The sequence below is a fragment of the Melopsittacus undulatus genome, chromosome 1, assembly GCF_012275295.1.
Source record: "Melopsittacus undulatus isolate bMelUnd1 chromosome 1, bMelUnd1.mat.Z, whole genome shotgun sequence".
NCBI classification, from domain to species: domain Eukaryota; kingdom Metazoa; phylum Chordata; class Aves; order Psittaciformes; family Psittaculidae; genus Melopsittacus; species Melopsittacus undulatus.
Window position 1 is genome coordinate 142149739 of NC_047527.1, and position 20612 is coordinate 142170350.

The following is a 20612-nucleotide window of genomic DNA, read 5'->3' on the forward strand; positions in this document are numbered from 1 at the left end:
GAATCATCAACAAAAGCAAAAGATAACTTCAGTTTATGTTTGCACTTCAGAAGTATTTCCTGCTTCATGTTCTCGTTGTTCTTGTTATAGACCATAACATATTTTTATGACAGATAGCATAGCAGGGCCATGGTATATTTTGTCATTAGACAGAAGGGGATGATCTGTTTTGAATTCTTATTTTAGAAGATTTAAAACTTGCATTATTTTATATGTCTGTCTCATGACTATGATAATATGCTGTTGGTATGTCTACATGGTTTATGTTTCTGTAGGTTCTATCTAGGACATGCATAGTGCTCCTGGAAAACCTGTGGCTGTTCATTAGATGAGGACAGTCGCGCAGAGTACGCTAATGAGCTCTCTGTCTACTAAAGTGAAAGTTGGTGAAATCAGATTCTTTTAGTCTATGCCATGTTCGTTTGCACTGTATGAAACATAATAGCAAAGCTTAGCTGTTGATTGAAAGTGCCACTTGAATGGTGTAAAGCTAGATATTAAAATGTGTCTGTCTTTTTGAAATAGAATTGGAATGACTGGGTTTTCTTCTCTTTTGATAAGATACGACAGTTCAGTCTCCATTTGTGCCTGAAGAACTGGGACTGGGTGGACTCTTCTTTAAAAAGCAAGTCTAGACATGGAGAGAAAGATAAAATTTTATGTCAATTACATAATGCAAAAGCTCAAAGCAGTGATGGGTTTTCCATTGTAACTATGCCAGAGGACACTGAAAATTCCATTACGATGGAGTGTCTCTGTCATAAGGCAAATTCACATTAGCAGTGTAAGTGCTAAGCTAAGTGTGTGCACGCAGTGAATAGAAATGTTAAAAAACCCTTAGGAAGTTACTTTCTTTCTGAACACTAAACCCATAGAGCACATAGAGTTATTTTCACCAGAAGGCTTTGCATGATAAACCATATCAGGTAGCATTAGAAATACTGCTACTGTAAATCTTTACCAATTATTTGATGGATAGTTGCAAGTGGGTGACTGGATATTAGTTACCTGAAGAAAATAAATGTCTTCAGAAAGCAGGTTCCATCTTTTGAACCTTCAGTGTCAGGGTCTAGGTGGTACTCCTAAATTTGCCTCTGTATCTTTCTGTTGGTCCAGACTTCTTATTACAAATTACCCCTTTATAATGAGTTTGGAAACTATGTTCTCAAGCTGAGTTATTATAGTCCTTGTCTTTTCCAGTCAGGTACACAAACCACAGATCATACAACATACAGGCAGACAAATCCTTTTTGCAGTAACCTCACCAAAGAGGCTGGAACAAATTGTATGTGTATAGCTCAAGCAAGCAAGTAAAAGAGAGTATTTTTTGATAGGTACATTTCAGTGTGATGTTGGGTACCTGTTTGATATGGCTTAAGAAACTTGTGCTGTATGTCCTCTTTATTCTAATAATTCTGTTCTGCACATTCTGGTTTGAACTGTTTCACTTCAAGCTAAATGCTACATGTGAATTCAAAACAACTCGAGTTCTCACGCATACAGATATTTATTTCAAATGCCAGGACTTTAAAGGTTAAATCCTTCATGGCCCAGCACAACTGAAAGAGGAGAGGATGAGGTGAAAGCTCTCTCCCACTTTCTGAAAGTGAGTGGCAGTGCAAGGGGTCAGCTCTTCCAGGGCTGTGGGTGGCCTTTCCATCATCTGCCAGTGTTTCTTGAGCAAAAATCCACTCTCTCTAAAGGTGACAAGTCAGCTGCTCAGCTGTACTGTAACTTTCAGCTCTAGGAAATATTCTGAGTCATACCAGATGCGTCTTGGAGACTAGCATGGGGCTTCATTGTCTTCCTCAGTCATGGTTCAGCTATTTCCCCACGGAGGGATTTTAGCCAACCTTTCCATTCTGAGGATGAGAAAGAACATTTAAAGCCACAGATGCCTGTAAGTATCCAAGCACAAGAGACAAGAAGCCTACTTGACACATTAGGAGGCAAATTATCATGAAGAAAGAGGTAGGGGAGGTTGCTGTGTTGTTTTGTTCTTTATTTGGTTCTTCCTCATTACTCCCTTTTAAGTGCCTTTAACACTGCTACTTCAGATTCAGAGAGATTGTAAGTGGGTGTCAGGGTAGTGCTGTACTGAGAACATTCATTTTAAGCAGTTTTAGAAAATGTTCCAGAACATTTCATTGTTCATTTTACCATATTCTTGTGGGTAATGTTGGTGAAGGCAATGAAACACAATTCTGGCACAGATTGCTCTTTATAGAAAGGTTAAAAATACTTTTTGGCTTTAATACTTTTGGAGAGTACTTTTAGTAGTACATAGTATAGGCTTGTGGTGATATTGTGCAGCACAGTACTTTTTTTCCAGGGATCTACATGAACATTCATTTATTCAGTGCCTGGAAAATACCATTTTTGGTTACCCTTTGTAAGAAAAGTATGGGTTTTGACTACTTTTAAAGGAGATGGATATGCAGAGAAATGAAAAATGAATTGCTGTTTGTTTCTGCTACATTGGAAATTACCAACAATAATTACCACTTGCATTTATAGCATCCTTTTCCCAAGTTGACTGAAGTCCTCTAAATAACTGCTTTGAAAGAGTGCCTTGGCAAGGCAGGGATGAATGTGGCTATCTTGTGTGATTCTGTTTAATTATCTCTGAGTGCGAAGTCTATATCTGGAGCAGGAACAATGGCGCTCAGAGTTAAATTAGGACTCTTCAATGTAGGTGTAGCATGACTGCTATGCCCTAGATATCTTAGATCACACACAGCTCTTGCCCTTTGGTGGAGCTGCATATTTTATAATTTCTTTCCGCTTGGCTCCATGTGGCAATAGAGTCCATGGCTGAGTCAAAAGTCACACAAAAATTTGGGATCAGGATGAAATTTGAACGCGTGATTCAAATGCCTACTACTGCAAACTCCTCTGCAATCTGCCAAAAACAACTGCGATATTCTCAGGCATTATGGCCAATGCTCTCTTTATAGAAATGAGATTTCTCCATGGAAAGCATATGCCTGCAGTAGATTTGCTGTGCACTCATCGAAGATGAGCTGTGAGTTTCCTTTCTGCTCCCGCATTTTTTAGTGCTTTTTTGGAGCCAGTTCAGCAGTGTGGGAGTTCTGGTACCGTGGGGGAGTCTCCAGTACAAAACACATGTATGCTGCCTGCTACTTTTACTGGGCACCCTCCCACTTTCCAGAAAAAAGAGTTAGGGCACTTATGGTTTAACATTGTGATGGATGACTTTATCAGATCCCCAAGGCAATGTTACCATTGTTATGATGTGTAGGAAAAGCATAGAGGGAGTGCAGATATAGTTACCTGGTGTTGGCAGAAATGATCCTTGAAAATGAGTGCCTTTGCTGCATGAGCAGTCTGTTCCCCAGGCAAGTGCTTTGAACAAATACTCAATAGATGTAAGGGCTTCTGTGTTTTCAGCAGCTTCCAAAACTGCCTTCCTCATGAGATATTTGCTGCTTTTGCATTAATACTAGTAAATTATGGTGAAAGAGAGAATGATCTCAAGCCTCTGATCTCAAGCCTCAAAGCCATAGTCTTCAGCTCTACATACCATGCTTCAATACTTCAGTAAGATTAAACATGCACATACAGACAAGAGAGAGCTTGCGATAACAACAGCATGAGCCTTTCCATTATACATCAGAATATGGGTTGGCTTCTCATCTTCTTACCTTATGAAATGACTTCTCTATCTGGGACCATAAGTAATGGCAACTCATTAAAACTTTGTAGGAAAACCAAACCAAACAAACTTTCTTATAACAACGTAACAACTGGTATATGGCAATTTTCCTAACTAGTGGTAAATTAGACCAAGCTTTGTACTAAAAACTCTGATTTGGCATACCCAGTAAGGAGTTATCCTAAGAAGTCTGTCTCATGGGATGGTGGGGCTGGAAATCAGTTCTCCTCTCTCGTAGATAACCCTTCAGGCTTTGGAATTTGCAAGTGTACAGCTTCTTCCAGGTACAAACCCCTTTACCTCCCGATGCCTCTCTTCACATACATAAAATGAATGTAGTGATGCAGTCTCTAATTGCTTTTGTAAAGTCTGTTGAGACCTACTGGTAGAAAGAGGCAGATGTTTCCGTTTGTATAGAGCCACTTCTTGAAGGTTTGAAAAATACCCTGCATCAAACTCCTGTTGTGAAATGTGGAAAAAAGAAAAAACATCCAGAAAGAAATAGTTCCACTTAAAATCCCAGTTTTGTTTGAGTTGGAATGTCCCCAGAGCTCATCCATTTCCAACCCCCTGCCACAGGCAGGGACACCTTCCCCTAGAGCAGGTTGCTGCATGCCCCATCCAACCTGGCCTTGAACACTGCCAGGGATGGGGCAGCCACAACTTCTCTGGGCACCCTGTGCCAGCGCCTCAGCACCCCGATGGTGAAGAATCTTCTCCTAATGTCTCATCTCAGTCTCCTCTCTGTGAGCTTAAAGCCATTCCCCTTGTCCTGTCTATACATGCTCTTGCAGAAGCCCCTCTCCAGATTTGTTGTTGGCCCTTTTTAGATATTGAAAGAGTATTATAAGGTCTCCCCAGTTTCTGGTTGTGGATTTGTGTGTACTGCAAAGGAAAAGGAACTGATCGTGTTCAGCAAGTGAACATCCGCCATTTCAGTCCTGCGTGGCACTGACTAAAGCTGTAGGCTTTGTTGCTCTGATCTTTTCTTCTTCCTCCTTTTAATCATGCATGTAGCACAGGACTCGATTCTTTGCCCTCTATGGGACTTGGAGACTTTCCATGGTTTAATGTGAAAAAGGGCTGCTGCTGAAGGAGTGTACTCATGCAGTTCTCTTTGAAGATGTGGCAGCAGAATGTGTGTGCGTTTGTCTCCTCCAAGGGTGTGTCCCACAGCTGCCAGATGCCTTCACTTTCATGGATTTCCCCTTGCAGCAGTTGGTGATTATACACACCCGATTAGCGGCATCTCTGACACACACCCTGCAGGCAGCATCCACAGCATCAAAAGGCATCACAGTGAGGCACTTGGTACCAGTTGAGGACTGAGAAGCTGGCTGTGCTCTGGTGCTTATTTGAAGCAGGGTCTCCAGATAAAACACACCATCACAGATGAACGTAAATATGTCCTTAAAAGAAATGTCATTTTGTTTTGGATGACATCATTGCCTGTCTGTATGATTTCACTGAGAGCAGAGCTAAGCTGCCCAAAAGTATCTTGTGTGTATTGACATAGCTGGTAAAATGGCTTTTTTATAAGTAACTTGCCCTGCAATCTCATGGGATTATTTCTGTATGACTGTAATGGATTTATATTGAAGCTTCATTTAAGCAAATATTTTGGTCTTGATAAAGCGTCACAATACCTTAGAAGACCCAAAGTCTCTGTTAGTGTGCAGTGTGGTACCTTGTCAGTACAACTTCATTATTGGCTTAATTCCTGAGTTTTACTAGAAGTTTATTTTCCTGATGTTTGTCAGTCAGGTTAGAGTACAGCTAAACCTCTGCATGAATACAGTTTATGTCACCAAATCTATTTATCAGACTCTGCTCCTTCAACTGCCAATCCATCTAACTACAATTAATACTAATGCATTAAACTTGCCACCAAGGAATTTCATTAACGGGGAAAAAAAAGGGTTTATTTTGATGGATACTTCTTAGCGGCTGTGGATATTGCTTCCTTTACCCTCATTTTTTATTTAACTGTAATTAATATATTCTTAGAAATAATTAGCAATTGTAATTCATTAATAAACCTGCCACAATCTGATGATTGCTCCTTAGCCACGCTTCAGCCCAGCAGCTATCAACAGGATTAAACACTTCAGGAAAATAAAGGCTACCCAAGCAATTAGGCGTGTAATGAATCAGAGGATTGTTTATGTTGCATGGGGCATGCTACCTTCCTTAGTGGACACACATGCTGAACACTGTAGCATATCGTGTTAATTCCAGCCAAACTGGAGATGTTTCACTCCAGAGTGAAACTCTGAGAATCCAGAGTGAAACTTTGAATTGGAACAGCCTTGGACATCTCTGGATGCCAAGGGTTAATGGTGTAGTGTCAGTGCAGGAGGTGGCATCCTCCTCTGGATAATGGAAATGTACTTATGCTCTAGAAAGCAGAGGAAGTACCTCAGGTTTAGGATTTTATAATTTCTAAGGCAGGAAGTTGGTGAGCACATAACCAACCTGGTACTGACAGACATTCCTAAATAACACAGAATTTAACAATAACTAAATCTGCGTGGAGAACAGTAAATTGTGATTGATAAAGGAGGTTAGCACAGGGTCAAAAAGATTATGAAATCGTACCTTAATAATTAAATTTGTATCTATTGACAAGGGTATGTAGGGATAGGGCAAGGGAGAATGGCTTTAACCTGACAGAGGGGAGACTGAGATGAGCTCTTAGGCAGAAGCTCTTCCCTGTGAGGGTGCTGAGGCGCTGGCACAGGGTGCCCAGAGAAACTGTGGCTGCCCCATCCCTGGCAGTGTTCAAGACCAGGTTGGACACAGGGGCTTGGAGCAACCTGCTCTAGTGGAGGGTGTCCCTGCCCATGGCAGGGGTTGGAACTGGGTGAGCTTTGGAGTTCCTTCCAACCCAAACCATTCTCTGGTTCTGAGATTATTACAGGCTCCCTTTATGCTAATAATCTGCTGCACCACCAAACCAGCATCTACTTTACTGTAAAATGAGACATACACCTCCTAAATGTTGTGGGGTATATGGAGCAGTGCCAGCTGCAGGGATGCTAGCAAGACATCACAAGCATGTTGTGGCCAAAGGAAACAGTGTAAACTCGTTTAGTGTGTCACATAAAAAGGTGACCCTTTGTGCTTATACAAGGCCTTTTATCAGCTAACAACATCAAACAATGCCAGGGATGCTGTGCTAATCTGTTTCTTGCAGCCCATCAGCTGTGATACCCATACAGCAACATCTGTTACTGGGAAAGATGTAAAGGGACCTACCGCAGAACTAAAGTGAAATAAAATTGCATCATCCCTAGAAAGTAAAGTTATTTCAAATGAAAACCACTGGTCTATAGAAACAAGCATGTTGTAGACTTGATCCAAAGCAATTCTGTTTGTTCACAGTAAGCATATATCAGTAATTGCAGGACAGATAACCTTTTTATGTTAGCGCTTACATTGCTTATTTGTCACACAGTGAATTTCTAGGTAATTTTGTGTTGGGGGTCCACTGAGAGTAAAATGAAGAAAAGCTCATGGAAATGTCAAGTACAACTGTCAGGTTTAACCATGTGAATGGTCACTGAAAGAGCTGGTGACTTTGGCAAAGGTAAATACTCCTCTTTAAGGGGCACTGTTGGATATGCAGAAACAAGCTTGTCTGTGTTCGAAGGACCACTAATCCTCTCTCATAGTTTTGAATAAAGAGTTCCCAGTGACACTAAAGTATTGTATGACCGTTAAAGCTCCTAATTACTCTGAGGTGCTTGCACCTTTTCCTAACTATTACCTACATCAGCTATAGGGAAGGTTTCTGGAAAATCAAGCCTGTATCCATTCTTTTTCTACAGACAGTTGAAATTTTGGTCCACAGCAAGAACAATTAACATGGAGAAGTCATTTTTTACTTCAGCCCTTGGTCTTTCTAGAGGATTTACACCTCTCACAGACATACAAAACTCCCTGCATGTGCCTGGAGCAGAGGAACACCAAGGTGCATGCACAGAGCTACTCCTGGAAAGCAGAGAAACTGAATTTTCAGAGGGTACCTTGTCCCTGCATTCTAATGATTCCACTCAGAGCAGTAGCTTCTTGGGATTTCTGAATTTGCATTGCTGCATTTGCCAAAGCACCTGAGCATTCTGCATATGCAGAAACTGCTGACTGCAAGTCTGCTGGCTCTTGCCAGTTATAGTTTAGGTCTGTGCCAAATGGGCACACGCTCTGGATGAAATAACTTGAAATATAGTGGTGACACACACAGTAGCAGTTTCACTTTGAGCCATATTAGCAGCTTTGCTCTCTGCCATGTTTTGTGATGATTCCATCTTATGCAATGGAAGAAGAGGGTGATATTAACAAGTGTCTGTGGGATTTGCTAGAAAGAGAACTGCTCAGTTATGCTGCATCACCCCTGTTCCTTTGGAGTCTCTTAAAGTAGTGATGCTGCTGAGAACACAGGCATTTAGCTATGTTGGGGCCTTCAAAGCCAAGGAGAGGTTGGAGGTAACCTAGTAGAAGGCACCAATTCTCATCCTTTATATGGACAGACATGTGCTTATTACCTGCAGAACTCATCCACTTAACAATGCTGCTTTTATTATTGGTATAATTATTAAATTACTACTTTGCAGGGAATAAGAAAGAAGTCTTTATCTTGTGTTGAAACACAATTGTTGCAAAAATAGAGTTTGCCTTCTCCCACTGTGGTCTTGGTACTCTCTGCCTGACATTTACTGTATCCTCTTCTCACCTTCCTGTTTTTCTGCATGGTTGTCTCCCTGGTGCCCTTGAGACTTTCTGCGTCAGAGCAGCACATCAAAAAAGAGCTGAGCCCTTGGGATGTAACAGCAGAGACGTGTTTAACTTCCCTGCCATTTAGCACAAGTTGCTGTGGCATTGAACTCCATGTAAACAGCTCCAAACCTCGGACAGGTATCTACCAAAGCTTTCTCTAATTCTTTGTTCTGGGACTTTGTTCTGCAGGTCCTGTGTGACTGACATGTGTGAGTGCCCGGTTCATAAAAACTGCTACTGCGAGTCATTCCTGGCGTATGCCCGAGCCTGTCAGAGGGAAGGGCTCAAAATCCACTGGGTACCAGAGCAGAACTGTGCAGGTAAGTGTTTTGGGACTGCTTCTTTGTAAGCCAGTGGATAAGCTAATAGGCTACTGTCCTTTTACTGTTGGAGGAGGATCAAAAATGAACCATCTAGAAAGGACTGGAATTGTACCAGCAGGGAACTTGCATACTGAGTTATAGAGAAGGACCTTATGAGGAAAGATTTGTAACCATCAAATACTAGAAATGTTTATTTTGCTGCAAAACTTCTCACCTCTAATGCCACCTGTCTTAATAATATGTATTTCCAGGAAGAAGTAAGTACCTTTTTCTTTCAGGATATGTAAACGGTTGATTAAGGATAGGTTGGATGGGGCTTAGGACAACCCGGTCTAGTAGAAGCTGTCCCTACCCTTGGCTGGGGATTGGAACTGGATGAGCTTTCAGGTCCTTTCAAACTCAAACCATTCTAGGATTCTGTGATTACAGTGATTAGACTCCTTTGACCTTCTGTTGAACACAGCTATATTTCCAGAGACAACATGCATATATGATTGCAGTGGGTTCAACAAGGGAAGGAGAGAGAATGTATTTAATGGAATATTAAAATTCAAACCTGCATTGTCTTTCATGCTTGGACCAGATTCCCCATGTGATTAGGAATGCATTAATTGCCAGTGATTGTGCATAATTGTTTCCGTGAGAAGTGGTGGCCTGTGGTTGTGGTCACTTGAAGTAAAATGCAATATTGCAGAGTAATATTTCCCCTGATGATGGTCTCACTAATTTAGGACATTCTATAATGGCATCGGTTTGCCTGGAAGTGTATTCAGGTTTATGTAAAGCAATTGGCAGTAGTCAGAAAAAAAACCCCAACCAATGAGAGAGGGGTACTCACTGCTCATCAAAGAGCTATTGCTCTGTGGTCCATTCTGGTGATCCTGTGTGGCTCAGGGTCTGTTCTCTCAACTTCTATTTCCTTTTCTGTTGAAGTCACGATAGCATGGATGAGGGAATGATCAAGCAAATTACATTTGATTGACTATTCCCCAAAGGTTCTTTTTTCTTTTTTTTTTTACAAAGGAACATTAAAATCCAAACAGGGTGTCACTAAGTGAAAGCCCTACTCAAGGATGTGGTCTCAGACATACAATGTATGTAATTTTAATCTATTGATCTACTAGCATCCTGACTTTAGTTATTCATTTTTTTGTCCAAAGCACTTCAGACTGAGACCTCACTGTGGCTGATGCTGTAAAAGGAATAAAAACTCCAGTCCCTGCCTTAAGGAGTTTATACAAGTGCTGGCATATCACGACTTAACTAATTGAAGCTTCTTTTCACATTTTTTTTCTGGCATTTTACCAAAGACAAGAAAAGTTTCTGAGGCAAAAACAGTCCTTGAGAGAACATTATGGAGGAATTTAAATGCACATCTTTCATTAAAGCTAATGAAAGAACTGCTTAAATCCACCCAAGTTTTTAATCTCAGTGCAGGCTTCTAGAGGGAAAGAGGAAATCTTATTAAGCAGAAGATAGAGATAAGCTGCCGGTCAGATACCCTCAAAACACTTAAGCATCCGATATCAGAAAAGTAGCACCATCTTCTACAGCAAATCGTGCAGTAAGCATTACATTAAAGTGCATCCACTGCAGTCCATAATTTACCAGCAGCCAGCATCAAGATTTTAATCTTTTACTTGTTTTTTTTTCTCCCCAAAACTTGTAGTTACAATTATTATGTCCTAATTATGCATAAAAGTTCCTGGGTATGAAACAATATATCCGTAATAAAATTTTAGCGCTCTGTGACTTTCATTTCCTGCTTGACATTTCATAGCTAGTGGGATACTTGGAAGAGCTGTGTTCTGATGAAAATGGAGTATGCTTATTAGTAAAGTCAGGTTTTAATTATTCTTTTGTGTGTTATAAAACCAGATCTTGTGTGGTTGCCAGTTCCTCTATCCTGACTGCTGTGTGCTTAGCTCATTTTTACAACCTTCAGAAAGCTTGTGTTGTCTGGAGGGCCAGCCAAACAGGATGCTCAGGAGGCTGAATTACATCTCTTGTTCCCTGCCTGCTCTTCTTCTTCCCCCAGTGCAGCAGCATATCCTCCTTTCAGTGCTCCACAAAATACTCCTGCTCAAGGTTTGCTGTCCTTTGAGCTTGGCTTGGTATGGAGAATGTCAGCTGTCATTTAACTGGAGGGGTGAAAAGAAGACGCTAACGAGTAAGGAATATGCTTAGGGTAGGAAAAGGTTTGTGAGATCTGCAAGGGAACTGAGAGGGTTTGGAAAGGAATATGGGTTTCTATGGGAAACAGTGGGAAGTGAGACCTGTTAGGACAGGCACATGGAGAAATATGAGTGATGGAGAAGAAAAAATGCCAGGAGATCCAGCATGAGGGACAGAAGAAATAAAACAAAGTGATACAAGGTGTAAAATAAAGGATACAAATGGAAGAGGAAAGGAGATAGAAAAAATGGGGGGTGGGGGTGGGGTGATGTTAGCCCAAGAAAGGACAAGCAAGCAGTTTATAAAGTGCAATTAAGTAATCTGAAGTGGTGAAAGGCCTTGGGCCACAGTAATTTAACATTGAATTTCTGAGGGCACTGAGAGAAAGAAGACTCAAGGATGGCAGATGGCAATAACTCCCTGTCGTGGGCATGACTATACAGGCAAGAATAAAAAGCAGATATAGACTATAATAAAGTGCAAAATGCACATGGTAGCACTGATGTGCTGACATGCTCTAACGGCCTCATAAAAACTGAGCAATTTTCTCTTTTCCCTATGTGATTGGGTAGACTAGAGGAGGATGAGTGTATATATGATTTTGACTCTTCTCTCATTGGTCCCCTCTTCTCTGCTGTGGAATTTTCTGGCCAAAGTCATTCTTTTTCCCTGCTGTATGTTGCTTTCCTTTAATGGCTTTATCGCGTGTGAGTACGTATCATAAGGCTATTCTGACATTTCAGTGGAAACTCATTAAAAACTAAAAGTTGAAAAGATTTACACAAGTGTATCATTAAAAGGTCAGTGCCCAGATCTGTTGCCTTCTGCTGTGTTAGAAAGGGAGATGTTGTGAATTACAAGCACCACGAGTAACATTCGGTTTGAAAAAGTTCTACAAAAAACCTCAAAAGCCCATATTGTTCAACACCAGCAGAAGCAGGATGATTCCTTGATTCACAAATTAGCCTAGGAATTTCTGTGGAATCAGATTTACCAGATATCATCCACCAAGGGAATCCTTCAGCAGTTCCATGATAGGTGTTTTGGCTTTTGTGTTGGGGAGCAAGAATTCTTCCTAAATAATTATAGCCATGTCTACAAAGACAGGCACAGACAGATACAAGCCTTCTCTGTGAAGCTGCCAAACTGGCTGGAATAAACCAGCCCTGGTCTGAAAACTGTATAGCCTTATTAGGCAGGGTTTATTAGCTCAGGCATAGTACTGTATTTATGTGTCTATATGGCTTCTGGACTGGAGCTAGCTATCATCCTGCCAGCTCAGAAAGTGGTCTGAGGAAGCTCACATCTGTCATGCCAAACACATGTTCTAGAAGAAGAGTGGAAAAATCCTGTTGGGACTGGTAACATTGCAAAATGCAGTATTATTAGTAACTTTTGTGCTTTGGGGTTGGGTTTTTGAATTATTATTTTTTTGCTAGTGCACTAAGGAAGTTATTGCTAACAGAGCTTGGTTCTTTAAGAGAGGAATTTGCCTTAAAAGACGGGTGCAATGGCATCACTTCTGTTTTCCATGTTTACATGGTACTGATTCATTTCAGCAGGCCCCAGGAAGCCTACTGCAGAATGTGTTTATTTTTATTTTTTAAAGCGTTGATGAAGTGGAATGTTCTGGATCAATCACACCACATGTTAGCAACTGAAGCACTCAACAATAAAAGCCATCCAGGAAACAGCAGCCATTGTACTTCTCTGATTTTCCCCTTGACAGCAAGTTAATAATGCCACTCTTGACTGCCTACAGCAGAAAATAAAGTCATGTTGTCTTCTACATGGTATCATCTGAAGGAGAAGGAGGTGTTTTGACATACCACATCTGTGTGTGGTAGAGCAGAGCTGGGGACTACTTAGAGATGCCACTGCTGCTGAAGGCATGCTGTAATATGTTCTCATTTACTCTGGGCAGAGATGAGGAAGTGGAAAGGAGACTTTGGCCAACTTTCCTGAAACCCACAGGCTGAGGCACTAAACAGAGCTCAGGTGAAACAAATGAGCTGCCTGTTACTGCAGTGAAGCTTTGTGGGATGAAGCCTGTACAGCCTAAAATCGGAAGCTCACAGACCTTTCTATATGAAAACAGCGTGTACTGAAGCCTGGGGATTCTGTTTGTGATTGGTCCATTAGAGATCCTTCGAAGGCAAACTCATTTTCAGGGAGGAGGGACAAAAGTTTCTAGTAAACAGTCCTCTTAAAGAATTCACACTGTGTGGAGAATCACTATCCATCTTTGAACATCTCAGTCTACTTTTCTGGACAGTTAATACATTGTTTACAAACACATTTTAATTTCCCATCTTTCAGAGATTCAGTCACTATTCTTAACATACTGTGTAAGTGCAGAGTTTGTTGTGAATCTAAGATTTTACACTTATTGCTTGCATGTTTTTCCCACCTTCTGAATTTCCTGTTTCATTTAGATTTCATTTTAATTATTCCTGTTGTTTGTTCCCTCTTCAGTGTGCATGAAAGATATCATGCACAGCAAAAGAGAAGGGGAAAGCTGGAAAAAAGTGCTCAAAACATCTATTCCCACAAGCTGAATAAGCCTGTCTTGAACATTGCTGGAACGTGTTTTTTTTCAACTTGCTCTAAATGGATGTGCAGTAAAAGGTGTCTCCTGGAGTTTTTGGGTAGCTTGTTCTGGTACTTTCTCATGCTGAATGCTAGAGACCTTTTTTGTCCCCAATACTTACCTAAAATCTAGTGTCTATCTAACATTTAGCTGTTGATCCTCTGTAACTCCAGGGTATTTTTCTACTGTACTATCCATTTTTTTGTTTGTTTATTTAATATCTGTGTCCCAAGAACTTTGTATGCATTCCTGCCAGAATTCCTTCTTCAGGGCTACTTTTCACATATACATAAATATCATAAAAATCATAAGAAGTAGAACTTGCAAGATGTTGATGCTGTTTTGAAGATCATCTTGTCACAGGTGGGGAGGAACCCCTTAAATTTATGGTGCTTTAGCACAAAGACTTCCATCCTCTGTTATACACTCTTATACATATTTAATCAATATATTTCTGCCTATTTTCTCTTTATGAATAATAATAGTACTGTAATGGCACTCTAAGGCAAATCCTCACTACAAAACAGCATGCTTCTGTCCATAACAGAACTGTTCTTTAAAAAACTCTGGACTTTCTACCTCTCTCAAAATGGAGGAAACCTTAATGCAACTACCTCTCTGTAAATAGGAAGAGATGATTCTGGATGCTTGAGAATCCCTTACTATCTGTAAACTATTAGTACTTGGTTTTACCATCACCACAGTCATTAGAAAGAATAACAGACTTCTTTTCATTATCAAAGCATGTATTATTCTCCATACTAAAAAGGCAGGATATAAAATGTTAAGAGTTTAAATATTGATCTTGAGGGGATATAGAGCTTTTAGCTGAGCCCTCAGTGGTCTCTTATGTTGGAAATGCATTGAACTGTCAACTATATAAATCAATGAATAGATACTGGAATCATTAAGTACAAGAATACTCATTCTTGGTGATCCCTTGGTAAAATAGGATAAAGCATGGAAATAACTGATTTTTATTGTTTTGTTGTGGTTTAGAAATGGTGCTGCGGAATTAACAGCATTGTTTGAATTTGCTGCAATATGAAATATTGAAAGGATAACCTTAGTGCTAAAAAATCTGACATGGTGAATGACTCTTTTCTTCCTGTAGGGGTGGGACTGATAATAACTGTCTGTCCATGTAAATGCTTCAGGAATTTTTGATAAATTATAGTAACAAATAAATGAACAATGTCAAGCCTTAAATATAAAGCATAGATCTACCTATAGATACAAACCTTACCAAAGCTCTATACATCATAAGCTCTGTTAAAACATTCAAAATAAGTTAAGACTGCTAGGAACTTGATACCTTTTGATTAGGAAATTTGCTACCATTGTATTTGTGATGTAAAGTAGTGCTGAATTTAATGTAGTACAATCTCATGAGTGTTTTTTTCCTCTAGATGATCACAATACCAAAATGTGGGGTTTGATATTTGCAGTAGAAACCAAGCAGATATCTAACTTTCCTTGTGGCCTTTGTATAATATGGTATTTTGTTCCTTTTAACTGTCTTACAGCAACTCAGTGTAAACACGGTGCAGTCTATGATACGTGTGGTCCAGGATGTGTCAAGACATGTGACAACTGGAACGAGATTGGCCCATGCAACAAGCCCTGTGTTGCAGGATGCCACTGTCCAGCAAATTTAGTTCTTCACAAAGGAAGATGCATCAAGCCAGTCCTGTGCCCACAGCGATGACATTAGTTCTCTTCCCATGGACATTAATGCGAGTGGTCACTGACCCCTTTGATGCTCACAGTCAGTGAAGGACTCCAGATGTTTATGTGCAGATACTGCAAAATACACGTCTACTCACAGAGTGTAAATATGCTCCTATGTGTGTATTTATGTGTTTATGTATACACACATGGCACCTAGAAAGATATATAAATGTATACTGTGTGTATGTACATACACATATCTATACACAAGTGCCCTAAAACGTAAGTACAACCCATATATTTATATATATGTCCACACACTCAAATATACATCATTTCTATATATCATAGAAGGATGAATTATTATATGTATATTTTTTGCTATAAAGTTTATGTATTATTATTTCTAGGACCATGATCTGTAAGTCATTGTTTAAATAAACCAGGTGTTTTTAATATAATATACTGGCATGAAAAGATTGGATGACTTTGCCATTGCATAAATTTGACGTTTCCAAGGAAACTTTTCTAGGGCCATAGCACTGCCAGACTGGATTAGTTTCAACACAGAACCTGGATTTACAGTTGTACAGGAAACACATTTCTCTGGAGATGGAGGATTTATCTAGGAATATTTCATGCGTACCTTAGAGCTGCATAGCGATTGGTGACAGTGCTTAATCAGGCAGAGAAAGCTGGGGATTGGCTTTTATGCTTTACTGAAATTACTGTGCAAAATGATTTCCAAAGCTGGTTGGCCAGCTGCCAGCAGAGAGATATTTCTTTCTGGAACAGCACCAAAGAGTCAGGGGCCAGACTTTCAAAAGTGTTCGGCACCCAGCAGCTCGCTTTGAAAACCTGACCACTTCCCATTTCATATCCTAATGCCCCGTCTCTGCTGTTGTGTTTGGCAGTAGCTGTGAATACACAATAAGGAGCTTGAAGAAAACAGTCATGTACACATTAGCCCCTTTAACATGTTTCAAACTGCTGGGTTTGTTTCATATTTCACCCAAATATTATGCAGAGAGCAAATCCCACTGTGAATTGAAGTGTTTGATTTCAGCGTGCCTTAAAACATGAAATAATGCCGGGTTTAGTAGCTCATTTCATTTATCAGGATGGTTTAGAAGAAAGACAAATTCACCCCAGCAAAAAAACAGTAAAGAATGTCAAATGCTAATTGGAAAACTGCAATTTATTTCCTCACTGGTCTTTTGCTTGAGGTTTATGAACATGTGGGCTCTGTGAAGTTTGCATGACTTTTGAAGTCTCCCAGGGGAGAAGCAATAATATGGGATTTCATTAGAAACTGTTAAAAAAGCCATACAACTTTCTCAAGCCTAGAGGAGAGGGGGGGAGGGTGTCGTGCTATTTTTTTTTCCACTGGAAAACCTCTTGTAGAGCCTGATAGAATGGTCTCTGGAGATGACAGAAATCTTTGGGCATCTGATTTAGGTTTATAATGAAGTAATATCCTCCCACATAGCTACTTCTGTTATGCCTTGTGTTGAAATTGCACATTGTAATGCTTTGAACAGTTTTCTCCTTCCATTCTTCACTCTCCAGGAAGTTTTGCAGGGTCTGAGTTTACAGTGAGTGAGTGGGTGCAACACATTTGTGTTGTACAATCTGCCTGCAGTCCCATCCTGGAGGAGGATGCTAAGTGAGACCGGTTAGTTTAGGTACCACGCTAACCAAGATGCTGCGCCATCACAGTGTTAAAGAGAGCTGGGCAAATAATGCCAGGAGTGTTCTGTGGATCTTTATCCACATCTTAAATAAACTCAGCTTGATCTTTTTCTGTCCCTTTGCATTCATTTTCTCAGAACAGCCAAATAATTTGGTTTTACTGTCAGGGAGGGTTTCGAAGCCACACACACAAGTGCCCTGGGAAGCAGAACTGTAAATGTGCAGATCCTATCAGAGCAGGAAACTACAAGAGTTTTATGTGTCCCGTGTGATAATTGAATGGCAAAGCTAACATTTAGGACAATTGCAGTTGGTCCAAGGAGTTAAAATATGAAATTGCAGTCATTAAAATAATTCAAAGCATCAGTTAGGCAGAAGAAAGTTTCAGCTTGTTGGTGTCTGATGCTGAGATAGGGGGCTAAGCCATTACAAAGGTTATTTGCCTACCTCTCTTTTAGGATAGATTTTCATTACTGATAGGTTTTTGTTACTTCCTGCTCAGTGTTTCCAAAATAAAACTACAGGCAAAGTGAATTGCACACAGGAATGGTGTGAACTGTCCTTCCCTTTTCTTCTGACTGATAAAGGTGAGTGAAAGGTGAAGGGAGAGCCCTCCAGCTCCCTCAATCCACTGATTGCATTCAAGCAATGCTTAACTGATGGGTGAAGAGGGGACAAATTCTATTCTGAAATCTTGAAAGAGTTCATTTTGAAACCTGACCTAAAGGTCTTCTCAAAATGAGAACTCGTTCCTCAGTTTAGCTTTTTCACATCTGCCTAATTACGGGTAGCCCCCTGCTTTTCACTTTAGTGATGTAGGCTGAGGAACGTGGTTTCATTTCTAAGCTGTCTGATTGCACCCTTATGGTGCTGTAGAGCTTTTTCCTCCAAACTCTGCAGATTTCAAGGCAGTGATAAGGGTTCAATGTACAGTCTAAGCAGTTCTGCTTTTCTAGAAATTGTCCCTGAGTTTCAACTTGGCACAGGTTTTATATCTGTATCTGTACTTATTGTGTGCCCAGCTGAGCTATTCAGACCAGATCAGTCGCAGTCTGGGCCTGTCTCACTCCACCATTCTGTTTGCTTTTCTTCTTCCACGCTATTGGAAAGTTGAAAGTCTAGTCCAGTAACATCAATAATAGCGTTACCACTGGCCTCATAGAGTTTGGGTTGTAGCCCATCTTCCTCATTAGTGCAGCATTCTTTCTAATTCTGCTGTCTTGGCGCATGGAAAACTGCCCTTGGATGCTAGGGCTCATGAAATATTACCCCTAGGATGTTAGACCTGGAAACTTCCTGCATACCACGGGGGACTTATTTTTAACAAAATTCACTGATAATCCAATTTTAGTATGCTAAGTGTGTTTAGTATGCAATAATGTGTTTTTAATAATAGCAGAAAGTCGAAAATCCATATGGCATAGGGTTAAATCACAACATATATTCACTGTGCAAAACTGATGGTTGTATGAGTTTTGGTCTTGATTATGCTTATGTCAATCTGTGCATATAACTTTGTGCCAATTTGTAAAGTGAAATATATTTGAAGGAGCAAAGGTTCCAACCAAAGAATGATCCTAAAGTAAAGTCTGAGAAACAGCACTGTAATCCAGTGAATGGAATCAAGGAAAGACTTGCATCAATAGCTTCACCATTAACCTCCTATGTGTTCCCTGGCAAGTAATTTAATATTCTGTATTTCACTGAGGAAATGAGGCTCTGGGTTTATGCATAATTTTTATGTTTATGGAGAGAAAATGTTCTAGAATGCCATATGCCACCAGGGGAATGTCAGATGGTATTTTACCAATCTACTCAGGTCTGCTTTGCATCAGGTTGTCCCATATCTCCCATATCATCATCGCTTCAAAGTCAGCTTTTAGCTGGCATATGTGGAGGTCATATACATTTACTTCCTCTTCATTTACTTTCAATTATGTCTATTTTTATCATATATATTGAATTTTATAAACCATGGAGACAAGCCATAGCCAAGCAGAGCAATTTAAGTCGTAGCTCAAGACTGTGTGGGTACTCTCACATCTTCCAAGAACACCTTTCTTCTGTAGTGTAAGGTATGCACTTAGAGCAAAAAACTAAGGTATTTTTAATATCCTACCCAAATGTGACCCCATTCTTGCATCACATAAGTAGCTTCCAGTGGGTAATCTAAAAGAAGTAAGTTCTTCTCATGAGAGATTTTTCTGCTTTTTTTGGAACACAGGATTCAAATGCAGTTTGACACTGCTTGGCTTCCCACTGACAGAACCTGACACTGGCAATAGTTGGACTGATCTTGAGTGACTGTACAAGCGTACTTTGTTTTTTGTTTTCATCAAAAGTAGACAAGGTTATATCAGAGCTGATGGATATGAGAATAATAGCCTATGTATTTGCAGCTGGACAGGCTGGAAACAGAGACAGTTAACAGCATTTAGCACTGAAGTGGTGAGCTGTTTCAGGTATTTCAAGAACAGACCTGAGTAAAGGGGCATTATGCCTCAGTATTATGTCTCACTATTTGACAAACAGGAACTTTGCATAATGTTGATCAAATGCTTATTCTGCTGTCCAGTTTTACCATTTCAGAAAGCCCTGTGGCAAGAGAGGTGTTTCTGCTTCCCTACAGAAACGTTTCTAGTCTATGACTGCAAACCTTTTGGGACAATGTCCTAACTGTTCTGCCAGTGCGGAATTCCTCTCTGTGCAAAGAACCTTGCACAGATTAGTATTTCTAGTACAAGCGTCACCATGACACCTGAGCACTAAAGTCTATAACAACAAAATAAGGTGCTCTTACGAATACGAGGTGGCTTTTGGTGCCTCAGATGATGTGGCACTGTGTTTGAATGAAAATGCTACAATAATGTGAGGAAATAGTAGGTAGTATGGCAGAATAAGGGTAAGAGGCAAATGAGAAAGGGGAAAGTTGTAATAGGATTTTTTTTTCTAAGTGGATATTTTCCTTCTAAATGGTAAGAACTAAACTGAAGGGGTTCTCCAAGCAAAGGTAAAGTACATCCTTACCCCCTCAGCAAAAAACCTCCCCCAAAACCCCCAAACTAACCACAGTGGAATAATTTCTTGAGACCTGAATAGAACTGGTGTATATTGGTAGGTATAGAAATCTGTAATTAAAATAAGCTTATGATTTTCTATTCCTACTTTTCTCCCAACGCTTAAATCACAGTAGAAAAAGTCACCAAAGTTAAGGAAAGGGATCTTTCCTGGGCTGAGATGAGGCAAACACCTGCAGAATTCTGTTTTTGTGCTTCCAATAGCACAACAAACCTGTTTTGATTTCCTCCAGAACATGTTTTAGTGAAAACACAGAATTTCCCAGTGTATAACTGTCAGAACAAAGACTACAAACATGTTTTTATAACTAGCCTTGTTCCTGATTTTGAGATAAGATTGCAACTCCTACCTGCTACTAAGAGGGCATAAGTTTTCTTTTTGACAACACTCTTTTCACCATGCAGAAACATGGCTCAGCAGCAAGCAGCATCTTCAAAACTCTAAGCAATACTAAATATAACATGTAGCATTTATTATTTGCATGACTTTACCCTTTTAATTTTGAGTTACGAGCTAATGCTAGCCCCGCAATGCAGGAGGAAGCTGGCTCTAATGGAGTGTGTATTTGTGGTGGGAGAGGCATGGCATTGTGTAATTACCATTATCATTGATAGCATTTCATATTTCCCTA

General features: G+C 40.1%; 1 protein-coding gene across 2 annotated transcripts in view; it reads left to right on the top strand.

Moving 5' to 3' along the window:
- BMPER (BMP binding endothelial regulator) overlaps nt 1-17011 on the top strand; it is a 147931-nt gene extending 130920 nt beyond the window's left edge. For both annotated transcript variants that reach the window (XM_034068249.1, XM_031042434.2), the window contains exons 14-15: nt 8642-8772; nt 15067-17011. In XM_034068249.1, coding sequence (XP_033924140.1) covers nt 8642-8772; nt 15067-15248 — 313 coding nt within the window. In that variant the 3' untranslated portion in view covers nt 15249-17011. The remainder of the gene's footprint in view (nt 1-8641; nt 8773-15066) is intronic.
- Nucleotides 17012-20612: the final 3601 nt, after the last annotated feature.